At 38.8% G+C, this 17,958-nt stretch overlaps 1 protein-coding gene across 1 annotated transcript in view; it reads right to left on the reverse strand.

The window, feature by feature from the left end:
* Window positions 1-17,958, reverse strand: part of crppa (CDP-L-ribitol pyrophosphorylase A) — a 106,550-nt gene that overhangs the window by 69,328 nt on the left and 19,264 nt on the right. The window contains 4 exon segments of the mRNA XM_061718562.1: window positions 578-682; window positions 6,326-6,475; window positions 14,946-15,125; window positions 15,127-15,220. Of these exon segments, the coding sequence (XP_061574546.1) occupies window positions 578-682; window positions 6,326-6,475; window positions 14,946-15,125; window positions 15,127-15,220 (529 nt within the window).

Raw genomic sequence — 17,958 nt, forward strand, 5'->3', positions numbered from 1 at the left:
TCCTTAGTTGTCCTATGTTTTACATATCTTTGTAGATAGTGTTTGTTTCCTTATAGGAGGACCACTCAACAAGCCCTTATGGGTTTTTTTGTTTCCTCCTGCACATTTTTTTCTGTTACATTGTATTTCTTTTTTTTGTTGTTGTTTCCTTTTTTTTCGACATACTATTGTCTGAATTTTTGGCGGTTGTATACTTTTTTATGTGCAAATAAACTAAACTAAACTGAAATTGGGAGCATTTATTTTTACTGAAAAAAATCCCAGCTTTTTTCAAATTTGATACTAGTAACATATTAAAAGACATGTTGAGCACTCTTTTTAACGCAATATGTAAGGTAAAGTGGTTAGTTTCAACCTTGTCATACAAGCAAAGCCTCGAGTTTAGACGACATTCAAATCACTGCACCCCGTGTTAAATTTTTTAAAAGCCAAAACAACTTTCTACAAAATATGCTGAAGGATTCAAGGGCTTTCTTTCTGTCCATTTGATAAATCAGCGGAGGGGATACAGCTGCAGATGCCAAAATATCTGTGAATGCACGGTGCCCAACCCACAGCAGGACCCTGGCGAGCTCACCTTCCACAGCGTTGGCGGCCCCTCAATGAGCTTGGCATTGGTGCCACAATACTGCAGGGCCAGATGGAGACACTCGGTGCCAAACTCCAGGTCTGACTCGGTGCACTGCAGGAGATACGAAAGAGCAGAGCAGCTGTGGGTGCCAGCCGACAACAATGTGTTTTCATCACAATCAGTGGAGTTACAGGACACTTCATGCCCTTCCACGTATCAATTACACCCATCATGACAGATTTTTACATGGATTTAATGGTTTCAGATCAAAAGAAAAGCAGGGGGGGAAAAAAAGGATCTGGTTGAAAAACATCAAAAACGCTTCCTTAAGAGGAAAAGATTCAACCCGGGGAACATATGCAATCAACAAATTTCCCATCAGTTTTCAATTTTGATGTTAAATTTGTTGCACACATGGAGGAAACTCTGGAAGCGTGGTCTCCCATGTGTTGCTCCCATGCAGGGATGGTGGAAATGTGGTCGGCTCCTTCATACCGACGGGCTTCACACAAACAAGGATGAAGCAACTCCGTCGTGAGACGTGAGCTACCGAATAACACTAAATGTTTTGGGTCTCCGTTTTTGTAACAGCGAGCTATAAACAACAAAAATCAGAGGACAGCGCTGATATAAACCAGCCACGACCATTTACAATCTCCATTAACCTCGTTTCTTCAACCGGTGCTGATTATATATGTATTTGGATGCCCTAGTATGCAACTAATAATCTCAAAGAAGATATCACATGTCACTGTATTGCATTATGGTCGGATCAAAGTAAACTTAAAGTGAACCATGTACAGAAATGTGGCTACGGTTAAGACTGTCCAGTTTTATGCTCTATCACTGCTATTACAAAGAAAGGGGGGGTTAGTTCAACAGTATCTTACAGGTGGCACATGTGTTTACTTTTAAAAAGTTCAGCCAACTACACAAACTCAGTCTGAGATGTGTTTGCAGCTGATTTGCAGCCTCTGCAATCACAGATGGCAAATGTACCATTTAGAGCAGGGCTGGGCCATTCTGGTCTAGATGTTGTGTGCTTTAACCCACCTGATTCTAATAAATACACCATTAAACCTGTGCAAACTTAGGACGACAGCCCGGACTTGAATTTCCCAACCCCGATTTGGAGGATTTGGTCCCTTACGGCTTACCAGCTGAAATGAGAAAGTCTGATGTAATTTTAAAGTTGTCTCTTTTTTATAGTGAGTATCAATCACGTTGAGAACAAGAAAAGGGCCTGCTTCGTTCACCTTCATCTATGATTTGTTAAAAAGATCCACGTTCTTCAGATCACAGCCTGAACTTTGAGCAGATGCTTCCCAGAAGGATCTGCCCTCCCCGGGCCTTGTGATGGGCGACTATGTTTACACAGAAGAAGCTCATAACATGAATCTGCCGTCACCACATTTGTCAGGAGATGCTGTTTGCTTTGGCTGATCGAGTATCGGCCCCCTGACACGCTCATCTTTCTGAATTAAGATTTAGGATGTCCAACCCTAATCTCATCACATTCATGTGACAATCTTTCCCATTTTTCTGAAAGTTGAGTAAGATGTTATCTGTTTTTTAGTTGTTCATATTCTGCAGAGGGAGATTGTTGCTGACTGCATGCAATTAGTGTTTGGCAAATAGTTTTGAGTGATTTTGTACTTTATTGATTAGTGATGGCTCTGTCAGATCCAACACGGACGGATTAAGGAATATTATGTTAAGAAAGAAATAACTCTCATAGGCTGCGACCAATCATCATTTTGGCATTCAGCTAATCAGTCAGTTTTTCATTTAGTCAGTTAGTAAACAATTATTCCTGTAATTTCCTCCACATGCAAAGAGCGCCCCCCCAGAGATCTCTGGGGGGGCGCGAAACTTTATCTGCTTTGAGGATATGCAGTTGTAAAAAATATATTTACACATGTTAAATAAATAAAAAATCATAATAAAACACCTAATGGAATACAGTAATCCAAGTCTGTATAAACCCACTTAGAAATATATTTTGGTCATTTTAAAATACTAAGTTATTTATCAGGATAAAAACTTAAAAATGTATTATTATATCATTATTCAACATTTAATATACTACTACTCCGACACGTTGTTAAAGGAAAAATGTTTAAAAAAAATGTTGCTCTCATATTAAAAGAGACATTTTTCAGAAATATTTTTATGTCCTTGCAATTTTTATGTGCGTATTTTATACATTGGTGACACAAAAGGAAGGTGAGAAAAACAAAGTACAGGGTAAGCCAAAGAGAAATGTATCAAAAAAACATAATTAATGTTCATTTTTTTCAATTAAAGGTTTGTAACAAATAACTTTACTCTTTTGCTGCTAGTATGTACGGGTCGGGGGGCCCGGCTGGTCTTAGACACAAGTAAGGGGGGGCTCCATTGAAAAAAGGTTGGTAACCACTGCCCTAAAATATATACTACTAAAAAAAAATAAAGGGTCCACGTTACATTGTGTTGTGTTTTTTAAGTGTTCTCTTTATTTTATTTTTTGAGCAGTGATATAAATAGAAATAATTTTTATTTTTGTGCCTGTGTTTTTGTTTTCTGCAAGATTTCTCCAAAATGTTTGATTTAAGCAGCCAAGTGCTCCACTTTGTTCATCAGCTGGGTGGTATTTTTATATTTCTGCTGTTTGGCTCCTGTAGCAGAGTCATCGCGGCTCCCTGCCTGCTGCTGGAAACGGCAATAATGAGAGGAATTAAGCTTTAAAAAAGGAAGAAAAAAAACAACAGTAGTTTTTCATTATGTTTCAACATGCTCGTGCCTGGTAATTATATCTCTTCCTGATCTCCCTTGAATTAAGATTAATCTGAAGAGTTAACGATACCCATTAATATTTGTACGTGTGTTTATTCAGTGTTGAGAAAGTTCACAGAGTAAAGAAAAAAAGAGACTGAACTTTGGATTAAACCAATGAGCTCTTTCTTGGATTTCAACAACAAATTCAAGCCATCTGAGATTATAAGGTAATATTTTATTGAGCTATAAAGAAGAAGGGTATGTTTTTATTCCAGGGGCCGTGGAACTACAGCAGAAACATGCTCTGGATCTGAAGGTAATTTAACCCTATGCACTTTCTCTGAATACAAAAGCCCTCGCTGGGGACGGGATAAAGTGTCTGGCCTTTTGTCTTTTCAGCTCTTAGCTCTTCTCCTCTCAATGGATGTCAAGCTGCAAACGTGAAGCTCTCAGAGATATTTCATGAGTATGTCCTACAGTCCTAACCTGACAGACACCTTACACTTTTTAAGTGTTAAAAAAAGAAGAGAGAGAGGGGAGAGGGGAGAGGGGAACACACTCTAAATTGACCTTGCCAGTTTGCGTTTCTTCAACTCGACTAGCCTTGACACTGCAGCACAAGAGTGAGCTCATTTTCTGAAAAGGCCAAAGCCAACAGGGCTCTCGGAGCAATCTGAAGACCCGCCCGCGTGTGCCAGGAATAAAAATAACTTCAGACAAACGGCACTCCAATTCAAGGCATATTTCTGCTCTTAGCTCAAGGTTTGCTGCATCTTTCAAAAACGTCTCTATCTGAAGAACCGTCTAATTAAATCAGGGCTGTAATAGCAAACGCAAAGTGTCTGAAAAATAAATAAGATCAGTTCTCGCATCTCCAGTTTCATGCCCCATTGGCCTGCCACGGTTTACAAATGAGCCCCTGCTTTCTGAGGAGAATCAACACATTTCTGACGTACGCCAGCGTATAAGGTACCGATATTAAATCACACGTTAACGACTGACACAATTCATCTGAAGCCCAACTAAATCTAAAATGTGATTTCACTGTTCCTTCATCATTTTTCCAACTGAGCTTTTGTTCACTTTTTCTTTCTTTTTTTAGCCCAGAGACTAATCCGCTACAAAGTGGAAGAATACATCAACGTCTCAGTTGTTTCCCAGATGCGGTAAAGAGCAGGGGAAAATGATAGCACCCGCGACTCGAGCTCTTCGGGGGGAAACCCTGCAGGTTCTGGCACATCGCTGCAACAATGGAGGACTGTAAAGAGCTGCTATGATCTACGACAATCATAAAGCCTTTTGTCATCATTTTTAAGGCATAAATCTCAACATTTCACATTAATTACTCAACACCGAGAGCTAGCGGCACATGGCTGCAGGACCTTATTCAGCCAAACTGTGATAGGATGTGAGTTTTTTTTTTTTCTTCTGACAAATGTGGTTATGAAATTCTACTTTTGGATGCATGTGCGCTGAACAAATCATGCACTGCTTTGCCAGCACTAGGAACTGTTAGTAAAACAAAACATTCTTTTTACTTTGTCAGTTGCACAGAAAAGAGGAATAAATACTCAAAGTTGAGACTTTACATCGTCCAAAAACCTTTGTAAAAATAATGGAAGCTGTGTAAAATGAGAACCACAAAAAATAACAGACTGCAATCATTTGCATGTCGCCTAAAGCGTCTATTCATTGACAAAGTGAAAAATTATGCAGAGGCAACATATGTTTAAACTTTGGAAAATAAAAGCTCAATTTGAATCCATACTGGAATAAAAGTTATGGTTTAGTTTTAAATATTGTCTTTTCTTTTGCTTCCAACGGAACAGGCTTATGTTTGTGTCGAGTAAAAAAAAAAGCCCAAAACTATTTAAAGCAGAATGAATGTGCAGATGTAATAAAAAGAAATTCATCAAAAAGAAGAGATGGGGGAAAAGAAGAAACATAAAAGTGTGAGTTGTAGTTATTCCTCAACACCCATCACAACTGAATGATTTTTTTAAGCTAATAATATGTAGTTTTTACAAATAGACAGAAGTGTCAAGTAACGAAGTACAAATACTTCGTTACCTTACTTAAGGAGAAATTTTGGTTATCTATACTTCACTGGAGTAATTATTTTTCAGACGACTTTTTACTTTTACTCCTTACATTTTCACGCAATTATCTGTACTTTTTACTCCTTACATTTCAAAAACAGCCTTGTTACTCTATTTCATTTCGGCCTTTAAAAAAAAACTATCCAGTTAAATTGCTCCATCCGGATAGAGGGAATTTGGTTGTGGTTGTTTCAGATGTTCTTGTCCAGTTTTGTTCTTACATCCGTTCCCTCAGATTCCTGCAACTAAACTTGGATGTACATTCCAATAAAGGTTAGGATAAATGATAACATGCCTCTGAAGTTTGACTTTTTGCACCATTACAATACTTATAGGCAACTAGTCATCATATCTCCTGCTCTCTGAAACACATGTTAATGCTCAATAGTACACATATATGCTTCTTTAATATATTTGCATTATACTAAGATACATTCATTTTCAATGGCTTTTGTCCTTAATGGCTTTTTCCCCCCTTACATTAATTTTACTTTTATACTTTAAGTAGTTTTGAAACCAGTACTTTTATACTTTTACTTGAGTAAAAAACTTGAGTTGATACTTCAACTTCTACAGGAGTATTTTTAAACTCTAGTATCTATACTTCTACCTGAGTAATGAATGTGAATACTTTTGACACCTCTACAAATAGAGACTTAAAATAATAATTTTTCCTCCTTACTCCCTCCACCAAAACACCAGCATCTATTTACAAGCAGCAGATAATATAATAGACAACTTTATTTAACTGGAAAACAAAAATTGGTTGGTAAATTACTGACAGACTGATTTAATTAGACTGATTTACTTTTTCCGTGAAGTTCCTCGTTAACTTCTCAGCGACACCTGCAACAAAGGGACATGTTGGGTTGTAACGGGAAAGAAGAGCCGGTCGTACCCTCTGATAGGCCTGGTAGATGACATCGTAGGTGAAGCCCTGCGGCATCTCGCTGGCCCTGTACCTGGCGCGCTCCAGAGAGTGATCCAGGTAGCCCTCCGACGTGGTGGCTATCACCGTGGAAACCAGGGGGCGGATCGCTCCGGCTGCCTGCGGGACAAAAACAAAAGAAAAAGGAAAAAGAAGAGGATATGGGATTCTTTATATTCATCAGCAACATAATAAAGCAGTTTAGAAAACAATAATCTAAGGGAAATACTGTTCAAAATATGAAATAAAGAATGAAATAATCTCTCCCAAAATATTTATGGTTTGGTGATTTGGAGTTTCCTGATCGATAAAATCTCACTGAGCAGCAAACAGTTTAGGGCATGTTTCATGCTCTTAATACTTTAATATTTTAAGGAAATCAGAAGTGTTGAAATTAAGCTCTGAAAGAAGAAATCACTTCATTTTGGTGAAGTTTCTGGTTTTATGTTCATTTGTTGGTAACAATCGTGCATTTCATGCTCATCGAGTCTGCAACTGCAAATTTGATTACACCTATAATGACGAAGCATTTGGAGCAGACGCCTTGAACTTCATACAAGTGTTTTGTTCTTTGTTTCTTTAAAGTGCCGATCCTTAACGAGAATTACCCTTTCCGCACAGAGGATCACTGTGTTCCACATACTGATGTGGGATGGGTGTGTTTTCTTGTTTTTTGTACCGTTGATGACGTCCCTGACACAAGGCTCTGCATTCATTCAGGCTTGGGACCAGAACTATGAGTGGATGGGGAAATTTTGGGGGGCAGGGTTCATTGTCTCGCTCAGAGACACTTTGGCACATGCAAAAATGAACACACACAAGAATCAAAAATGTTGAGGAACAAAGATCTTCACAATTACTGAATTCCTGAGCAAGAAGCGCATAAAAAGAAATGTCTTGGGTTCCTGTGGTGGATGCTGTCATACATGTGCAAGTAATGTAGTTATACAATAACGCAAATATGCTGTTGGTAGTGTTGATGACCAGCACCACTTCAGCAACAACCAACCACTGCTTTATGCGTCTCCTCAGCTCTGACCGTTTAAACTCTTGCATGAATCAAGGGGTTACATCCAACATAACCACAAATATACAGTACATACACTCATTTACACACTAGGGATGGGCGGTATGGACTAAAAAATGCATCACGATAATTTCTGGCATTTATCCCCATAACGATAAAAAAAATACCAATTCAACTCCACCTTTTCAACTATAAATCTATCTCGCTCTCAGATCCGCCATGTTTGTTACACAAAAACGTATCAACGGGAATTTATCCTTCCTTCCTTCCTTCCTTCCTTCCTTCCTTCCTTCCTTCCTTCCTTCCTTCCTTCCTTCCTTCCTTCCTTCCTTCCTTCCTTCCTTCCTTCCTTCCTTCCTTCCTTCCTTCCTTCCTTCCTTCCTTCCTTCCTTCCTTCCTTCCTTCCTTCTTCCTCCTCTCTCCTTCCTTCTTCCCTTCCTCTTTTCTCCCTTCCTTCCTCATTTCCTTGTTTTCTCCCTTCCTTCCTCCTTTCCTTGTTTTCTCCCTTCCTTGTCCCCTTTCCTTGTTTTCTCCCTTCCTTCTCCCCTTTCCTTCCTTCCTTCCTTCCTTCCTTCCTTCCTTCCTTCCTTCCTTCCTTCCTTCCTTCCTTCCTTCCTTCCTTCCTTCCTTCCTTCCTTCCTTCCTTCCTTCCTTCCTTCCTTCCTTCCTTCCTTCCTTCCTTCCTTCCTTCCTTCCTTCCTTCCTTCCTCCTGCTCTCTCCTTCCTTTTTCCCTTCCTCTTTTCTCCCTTCCTCCCTTCCTCCCTTCCTTCCTTCCTTCCTCTTTTCTCCCTTCCTTGCTTCTTTCCTTGTTTTCTTCCTTCTTTCCTTTTTTTCTTGTTTCCTTCCTTCCTTCTTTCCTTTTTTTCTTGTTTCCTTCCTTCCTTCTTTCCTTGTTTCCTTCCTTCCTTCCTTCCTTCCTTCCTTCCTTCCTTCCTTCACGTACGTTGTGCGTGGATTTAACGCAGAACCATAAATCAGCTTTACACAAAAACATCATCAACGGGAATTTATCGTTTTTACTGTGAGATACAAATTCTTACCGTGAGGAATTCTTTTGACGGTATATCATGAACGGTAAAATATCGCCCATTCCTATTACACACACAACATCCATTGCGGTCTTTTCTATCTTTGTCTGTCACTCTTTACTTCGTTGTTTCTGATTTTAGTCTCAGGAACAATCAGTTTCAGATCCCAATAAAGTTTGTTGGATCAGACTTGGATTATCTTTATCACCATGATTGTTTTCCAGACGAATACAGAACAAGGCCGATGGCTGCCCATCCTCAGTCCGGCTCTGCCAGAGGTTTCTTCCTGTTCAAATAGGAGCTTCTTCCACTCAGGAATGGGGATCGTATGGAAGAAAAGCCCCAGTGCAGTTTGCTGGTTTCTAATTAGCTTTGTGTCAGTTGCACTAATGTGAAGTGCCTTGAGATGACATCTGTCCTGATTCGGTGTTAAACATAAATAAAGCTGAATAAAACAGTCCAGAGGAAAGATTGCAGATTTAGAGGTGAAGAATAACAAAAGACGTCAGCTGATGGACACTAATAGCTTTTATAGCCTAAAACCAGTGAATCCATCTTGACAAACGCGGCTGGAGCGCGCCCAGCTCGCACTTCCCTCTCCTAGAAACTATTTCATCTCGCTGCAGGCTCGGTGTGTGGTTGGGAGAATGAAACGAAAGCAAACATGTGTTCCGTGTGTTACACATGCTGTTAAAATCAAAATTAATCTGTGACATTGCAGCGGAGACAGGCTTTCTGTCATGAGGGGATACTAGTGAGATATAATAAAGACCAGGCTGCCCGCTGTGAGGGTTCATCACAGAGCACGTTTGTACACACACTAGGAATGGGTGATATTTTACCCTTCACGATAAACTGTCAAAAAAATTCCCCACGGTAAGAATTTGTATCTCGCAGTAAAAATGATAAATTGAGGAAATGAGCCAGAAAGAAAGAAAGAAATGAGCCTGAAAGAAAGAAAGAAATGGGTCTGAAAGAAAGAAAGAAAGAAAGAGCCTGAAGGAAGGAAGGAAGGAAGGAAGGAAGGAAGGAAGGAAGGAAGGAAGGAAGGAAGGAAGGAAGGAAGGAAGGAAGGAAGGAAGGAAGGAAGGAAGGAAGGAAGGAAAGAAAGAAAGAAAGAAAGAAAGAAAGAAAGAAAGAAAGAAAGAAAGAAATGAGCCTGAAAGAAAGAAAGAAAGAAAGAAAGAAAGAAAGAAAGAAAGAAAGAAAGAAAGAAAGAAAGAAAGAAAGAAAGAAAGAAATGAGCCTGAAAGAAAGAAAGAAAGAAAGAAAGAAAGAAAGAAAGAAAGAAAGAAAGAAAGAAAGAAAGAAAGAAAGAAAGAAATGAGCCTGAAAGAAAGAAAGAAAGAAAGAAAGAAAGAAAGAAAGAAATTAGCCTGAAGTAAAGAAAGAAAGAAAGAAAGAAAGAAAGAAAGAAAGAAAGAAAGAAAGAAAGAAAGAAATTAGCCTGAAGTAAAGAAAGAAAGAAAGAAAGAAAGAAAGAAAGAAAGAAAGAAAGAAAGAAAGAAAGAAATGAGCCTGAAAGAAAGAAAGAAAGAAATTAGCCTGAAGTAAAGAAAGAAAGAAAGAAAGAAAGAAAGAAAGAAAGAAAGAAAGAAAGAAAGAAAGAAAGAAAGAAAGAAAGAAAGAAAGAAAGAAAGAAAGAAAGAAAGAAAGAAAGAAAGAAAGAAAGAAAGAAAGAAAGAAAGTATTTTTTTTAAGTATTTTTTTTATCGTTATCGGGATAAATGCCAGAAATTATCGTGATACATTTTTTAGTCCATACCGCCCATCCCTAACACACACACACACACACAGATAAATGTTGGCCCCCGTGTTAGGTCTGAGGGCAGCAGTTGCTCCTGTATTCAACGTTTTCTGTCAGACCTTGTGAGACCTAACCATGAATTATCTGCAGGTTTGTTGGTCTGGGTGGCAGAGGCCTCATTCCAGATGTTTTCTCTCCATCACTGACACAACCATCAACATCAGGAGCCAATAAGTTGTTAGTCTGATAAACATCATAAGAAATGGGTGAATAATATTGTTATAGTCAGAGAAATCTGTGTTTTTGGGGGGTTTTTTTGTTAACAAAAGTTCATTCTACAGTGTAGATGAGGATAAAAATTACCTCGGGGAACTCAAACCCCGCTCTAGTGAATGTTTTTTGACAGTGGCTGCAGTGAAGCATGGTGGACTGGTTTACACTCACTTCTGTTACTGACCTCTGGTTTTCAACTAAAGGCGCAAGAGAAGATGAAGTATGATCTCCAGTGGAGATTAAATTTAGCTGTGCTACGCCGAGGAAAGAGGGGGCTTTTAGGGTTCTTCCTGCATTTGTACGGGGATCACGGCTGCTGCCTGTAATGCTTCATCTGAAAATAGACAAGTCCTGCCGGACTGAGCAATCAAGGTTTCTCTGCTGTTGACTTTATTGAGCTTTGAAGAGAGATCAATCATGAAAGCACAAAATAAATGTTTACAAGCAGCACATACCCAGTTTCGTATCCGTTCCAGCCAGATCTTTTGGTTTGGAAACGCTTCCCAGTCACAGTTACAACTGGACGAGAAAGACGCCCGTGTTTTACTACAGACAGTTATCATTATTCACAGAATTTTACAACATCGATTTTTTGATACTGGTTTTTTTATTTGCTCACAAGACTGGAAACTACGAAGTAAGTGCACTTTTTTCCTTTCATAACTGTGGTTACTTTTAATACTGGGTATCTAACTTAAAATGTTCATTGCAATTGAAACATCAGGAAGTGTTCGTCATGCTGTTCGAGAATCCAAGGTGACCTCATCAAGCAAAGTAAAACATCTGAAGAACAGTCTGAAAACCCAAAGTTTACACTTAAAAGATATAAATAACTCATTTGACAAATCCTCGTTCAACATCTCCCCCTTGCCAACTATGATTTTTGTTGGTGACATCACGCATCAATCTGCCAATTAACGTGGATTCACGGCTGTAAACATTAATACAAGTCCAAAGTATCCTGCCTTCATTAAAGATGACTTTTTTTAGCCCTTTCAGCTTTTTTTGCCTCGACACCACAGGAAAAAATAAATATATTTTACCTCAGATTCTGTCACCTGTCTTAATCGCTCCATCCCCTTTATGTTGAACATAGTTATTCATGTCCTAAATAACTATATGTCATTTACTTAAGCTGGGCATACACTGTGCGATATTTTACATCGTTTGAGACTGCCCCATCTCACACTGCACGACTAGATCGCTCTGCTTTGGTGTAAAGCGGAACCATAAATCAGGCTTTAGCAATTTGTGCCGTTCTGTGTGGCGATAAATGAAAAAAGATTAGACAACGTCATGATTGGACAAGGAATTGGCTGGGCAGACGTGGGAAATGCTGTCTTTTTTTTCTGCAATTAAAATATGATTTGTAATGTGAATTTGCAACACTTTAAACTACAAATAATAGTTTTTGACGTGACATCAGAGATTGCGCATGCTCTCTGTGAAAGGATGAGGCAAATCGCGTCGTAGCACGACCAGGATTTCAAACACGTTTGATTTTCTTGCGAGCACACGATTTGTGATCGGGAGCTCGTCGTGAGGTGTTAATCTCTCGTCGTTACCCCACGTTTACTGCACGAGGCACGACCAACGATTGGGTCGAAATCCGGCCTGATCCAAAAAATAGTTGCACGACTGGAAAATCGGCTCAAAACGAGCCGATAATCGCACAGTGTATGCCCGGCTTTACACGTCATATGTGTTTGCCAGGATTCAAGCTTTTCCTATGTTTGATAAATGCAATATTTCAAAAGTCAGTGGGTGATCATTTCGGTATTCAATACCGGTCAAAATAACTATCATTTTGAGTTTATCCCTTAATCGAGGAGCTCTGCTAGTAACTGATACGCAGTCCTGCTTCACAGATGCAATACAAAACCCTTTCCTACTCCGTCGGTACAGAGTTCGATCAAGAGGGGAACCGCAAATACTTCAACTACAGATCAAACAAGTTGCATTTCGCGTGTCTTTTGGTGCAACAATTTACTCCGAATATGAGTAAATTGCGCTTTCACATTGCGCTTCCACATTTCCGGCCACAAGTACTTAAAATGCACCAGCGAATAAGATGAGCCTGCTTGGCTTCAATCTTTTTTTTTGTAGGTTTAAGGACAGATGCTTCTAAGAAAAAAGGGTTAGGGATAGAAATGCACCGACTGCAATTTTCTTGGCTGATTTCGTTGCTGATTTTTCAGCGAGTGACCTGCATATAACGATTAACTAAAGGACACAAGGTGGATGCTTGTGTCAAGTCGGTTTCCCAGTGCCGGTTTGACCATTTACAACACGGCACCCGCATTACGGAAAAAGAAGGGATGTGAAAACTGCTCTTCAGAAAACCTTTGACGTGACGTTGCGTGTCATCTGTCCAACAAAGCCCTAGTTGCTCCTGGAGCTTTTTCAAAAATGTTGGGCTTTTTTTTCCTTCTTTTTCTTTTTTTCTTTTTTCTTCTCTTTTTTTCTCTTTTTATTTCTTTTTTTCTTCTTTTTTTCTTTTTTCTTCTCTTTTTTTCTTCCTGTTTCCTTTCCTTTTTAATCTCGACATTTCGACTTTTTTCTCTGAATTTTGACTTTTTTCTCGACATTTCGACTTTTTTCTTGACATTTCGCTCAACATTTTGACTTTTATCTCAACATTTTAACTTCACGAAATTTTGACTATTTCCTCGACATTTAGACTTTTTTCTCGACATTTCGACTTTTTTCTCAAAGTGCATAATGAAAAAAAAAATCTTCCCCCAGTTCTAACTAATATAGATACATGCAGCATGTGTTGTCTTCATTCTAAGGCTGATACAAGACTTTTCATTTTTTGCGGCTCCAGACATATTTGTTTTTTGTGTTTTTGGTTCAATTTTCAACATTTTGAAAATTTTCTCTTTCAACATTTTGGGTTGCCGACCCCTGGTCTATGGGGTCAGAAAAAATGTCCCCGTTAGGTGCAGCGTACATTACAGTATATTCGCCCGTGGCTGGTCAATCTGTGCATCTCTGGTTTAGGGAGCCCTGATTAAGCAATAATCTGATAAGAACCTTCATGTGGCCCCTCTGGTTCATTTGTAAAGGTAATCTTGAGAGAGTTTATTTTGCCTCTGCTACAAAACAGCAAAGGATTTCAAGGATTTTCGTCTAGATGTGCTGTAGACCTAACAATTAACAAGTCTATAACTAATGAAAATAACCACTGGGTCCTGCTCAATATGAGACTAAACTAAACTAAGTCACAGATGAGAACCTGGAAACACCAAAAAAAATATTTGTGTAGAAACAAACTGTAATTCTTAAAGCAAAAACATCAAAAGTCAGCACAGAGAGGACCACTGGTTCCCCCTGGAGACGTGGTGCTCAGGCAGGAGCTCCACTGGAAATCAGAAGGTCCGTGATATTCACCGTATGCTCCTTTTAAACCTTTTTTATTATTATTATTCTCCACAGGTATAAAATAAGTCACATGACCAAGGGAATGTTTATTTTGTGGCAGGTTTATGATTTTCCCCCATGCTGACTCACTTAAATCCCCACAAATTCTATCTCAGAACCAATCTAGTTTAAAAAATATGTCTTGGAATAATATTTCTTCTGGTCTGTGGCCATTAACTAGTTCCATAAAAAATATTCTTTAAGCCTTGTGCTGTCTTCGGGTCAAGGAAGGAGGAAGAGAAGAAGGGAGGAAAGAAGAATGAAAAGAAGGAAAGAAAGAAAGAAGGAAGGAAGGAAGGAAGGAAGGAAGGAAGGAAGGAAGGAAGGAAGGAAGGAAGGAAGGAAGGAAGGAAGGAAGGAAGGAAGGAAGGAAGGGGAGGAAAGAATGAAAAGAAGGAAAGAAAGAAGGAAGGAAGGAAGGAAGGAAGGAGGAAGGAAGGAAGGAAGGAAGGAAGGAAGGAAGGAAGGAAGGAAGGAAGGAAAGAATGAAAAGAAGGAAAGAAAAGAAGGAAGGAAGGAAGGAAGGAAGGAAGGAAGGAAGGAAGGAAGAAGGAAGGAAGGAAGGAAGGAAGGAAGGAAGGAAGGAAGGAAGGAAGGAAGGAAGGAAGGAGAATGAAAAAGAAGGAAAGAAAGAAGGAATGAAGGGAGAAAGGAAGGAAGGAAGAAGGAAGGAAGGAAGGAAGGAAGGAAGGAAGGAAGGAAGGAAGGAAGGAAGGAAGGAAGGAAGGAAGGAAGGAGGGAGGGAGGGGGAAGGAAGGAAGGAAGGAAGGAAGGAAGGAAGGAAGGAAGGAAGAAGGAAGGAAGGAAGGAAGGAAGGAAGGAAGAAGGAAGGAAGGAAGGAAGGAAGGAAGGAAGGAAGGAAGGAAGGAAGGAAGGAAGGAAGGAAGGAGAAAGGGAAGAAGGAAGGAGAGAGCAGGAGGAAAGAAGGAACAGGAGAATTAGGTCATTTTGACCCAAAGACAGCACAAGGGTTAAGCTGCGAAGAAAAAACAATCGATGAGTGAAAGGAGCTGATGTAACACATTAGACGGATCGTTCTTTCATTCCAATAACTCATCTTTATTCATTAAATGAGCCTTTATCATACTGACCCCTTGGTCCTTGGCAGCCACGGCGATCTCGTACAGAAAGTCCTCCTCCACAAACGGCCTCACTGCATCATGTATGATAACCACCTTGGGTCTTCGGGCCGCCGCGCTGTCCTCCTCGCCCAGAGCCAGGACGCCGTTGCAGATCGACCTGTGACGAGTCGAGCCGCCTGACACCACTCGAAACCCGCGAGTGCTGGAACCGCCGGACGATGTCCATCATCAGCTCCATGTTCTCTTTGGCAACAACAACCACAATGCTTTGGATCCATGACACCCTGCGAGAACACGCCAACTATTCAGCAACGCCGGTTGTGTAAGGTGAAACTTTTTACAGAAATGTGGAGCCACAAGTAATATGTCAATACTTTTTTTTTTTTTTTTTCTGCTTGGACTCCATGACTCTGCTACGGAAGAGTATTAAGGCCAGGCAGGAGAAAAATAAAAATAATATTTTAGAGGATGAAGATTTTTTTTTCATTATGCACTTCAAGAAAAAAGTCGAAATGTCGAGGAAAAAGTTGAAATGTCGAGATTAATGTTGAAGTACAATTTCGAGAAAAAAGTCTAAATGTTGAGAAAAAAGTCAAAATTTTGTGAATAAAGTCGAAATGTGAGAAAAAAGTCTAAATGTCGAGAAAAAAGTTGAAATTTCGTGAATAAAGTCGAAATGTTGAGAATATTGTTGAAGTACAATTTCGAGAAAAAAGTCGAAATGTCGAGAATATTGTTGAAGTATAATTTCGAGAAAAAAGTCGAAATATCGAGAAAAAAGTTGAAATGTTGAGAAAAAAGTCAAAATGTCGTGAATAAATTCGAAATGTTGAGAAAAAAGTCGAAATGTTGAGAAAAAAGTCGAAATTTCGTGAATAAAGTCGAAATGTTGAGAAAAAAGGCGAAATTTCGACTTTATTCACTGAATTTCGACTTTTTTAAAAAAAAAAAAAAAAGTCGAAATTCCGTGAATAAAGTCGAAATTTCGCCTTTTTTCCTCAACATTTCGACTTTATTCACGAAATTTCGACTTTTTTTTTTTTGTTTTTAAAAGTCGAAATTCCGTGAATAAAGTCGAAATTTCGCCTTTTTTCTCAACATTTCGACTTTATTCACGAAATTTTTTTTTTTTTTAAATTGACTTTTTTCTCGAAGTGCACAATAAAAAAAATCTTCCACTCTCAAATTTTTTTTTCTGCTGACCAATCTCAGGTTACAAGCTTTTACAAACAAAAGACACAACAGGCTTGTTAATATTTAGGTAGGTTATGAGGCCCAGCCGGGTGGGCACTCCCCGGTTTGGTACCGCACGCTGACAAGGTACGGGCAGATTATCTTTTGGTAAAAAAAAAATTGTTGTTTAGTGTTGTTTTTTTAAATTTCAATGCAGCAGAGAAAAAAGATTGAAAAAAAAACCCTCCTACAGAGAAACAAAAATATGAATTTTTAGAAATTGAGGTTGTTTTCTTATCTTTTCAGCTTTAGACTTTTCCTGTTTATCTTTGAAAGTTTTTTTTTGTTGACAAAAATGCAGACAATTTTGGGCTAACTTTTTATCTAGTACTTCTGTAGAATAAAGTTTACTATGGGTTTTATTTATCCTTATTAAACACATATTGTAAATTGTACAGTTTTCATTTTACATAATGTTTTTAGTGAACGTCTAAAAGTTAGGATGAATGTATGGCAGCAAAAAACGTGTTAAAGACTGTAGTTCATCACTGCAGAAGTTATATACAGTACAGACCAAAAGTTTGGACACACTTCCCCATTTGTTTGAATGAGAAGGTGTGTCCAAACTTTTGTTCTGTACTGTAATTATAGTCTTCTTATAGCTGTTAGTTTAAACAGCTCCTACAGAGGTCATTAAACGTAGGTTTAGTTTCTCTAAACAGCATGCCAGGATAATGTCAAAACAGAAAGACAAAAAGAGTAATGAAAACTGTTTTTCATGATTTTAAGCTCATTGTGTCTTTCTGCATGCCCATGTCGCTCTTGTGATATTTGTAACAGCAAGAAACTGGATAATCCTAAAATATATTTAAAAACAGCAAGTTTCTAAGTTAAACACATGGTTGGCTTTGAATTTAATACATTACAAAGTCAAGAAAAGTGGCATGATGATGTGCATTTCTGGAAAGCCCCTTCAGAATAAAAGGATAATATACAGATCTAATAGGTCTTATACCCAGTAGACCACACATGGTGTTCAGAAAGACAGTTGTGCTGTACGGTGGACCCTGGAGCCCTGCCAGCTGTATATGTGGTACCTTACAAACACCAGGAAACTGCACCACATTACACCGGTCATGAAATGGCTACACTGGCTTTGAGTGAGTCAAAGGATAGAGTTTAAAATCTTCCTGCTGGTCTACAAAGACCTGAATGGTCTTGGACCAAAATACATGCTGGATCTGTTAGTTCCTATGAAGCTCCCAGACCCCTGAGGTTCATCTGGATCTGGTTTGTTGTGGTTCCAGAACCAGAACCAAGCAAGGTGAGGCAGCGTTCAGTTATTCTGCTCCTCACCGGTGGAACAAACTTCCTGTAGACCTGAGGTCTGCTCCAACTGTAGATCTTTTAAATCAGGCCTAAAAACATTACTGTTTACTGAAGTGTACTCTTAAATTAAATACTTACCTGCTGTACTCTACTGCCCTTATTTTTAACAACTTGTGCTTTTTATTATTTTACCTCTTTTATTATCATTTTATTTGTTATTTACTGTTTAATTGGGTCTTTAATGTTGATGTAAAGCACTTTGAATTACCTTGTGTTGAATTGTGCTATACAAATGAGTTTGCCTTGCCTTAACGAGCTAGTGCATGTTAAGTTTGCCCCTAAATGGCCAATTGGACCGAAAAGAGAGAAAAAAATAGCATTATAGCAGCTGATAAGTGAACGAATTTCCCAATGTTTAATCTAAATAAAAGCTTGAGTACAAATTACATGGGAATATAGTTTTGTGTCATAACAATAGTTATAGTAAAATCTATCAATATAGATATTTCTTTCTCGACTT

This window comes from Cololabis saira, chromosome 3, assembly GCF_033807715.1.
Source record: "Cololabis saira isolate AMF1-May2022 chromosome 3, fColSai1.1, whole genome shotgun sequence".
NCBI lineage: Eukaryota > Metazoa > Chordata > Actinopteri > Beloniformes > Belonidae > Cololabis > Cololabis saira.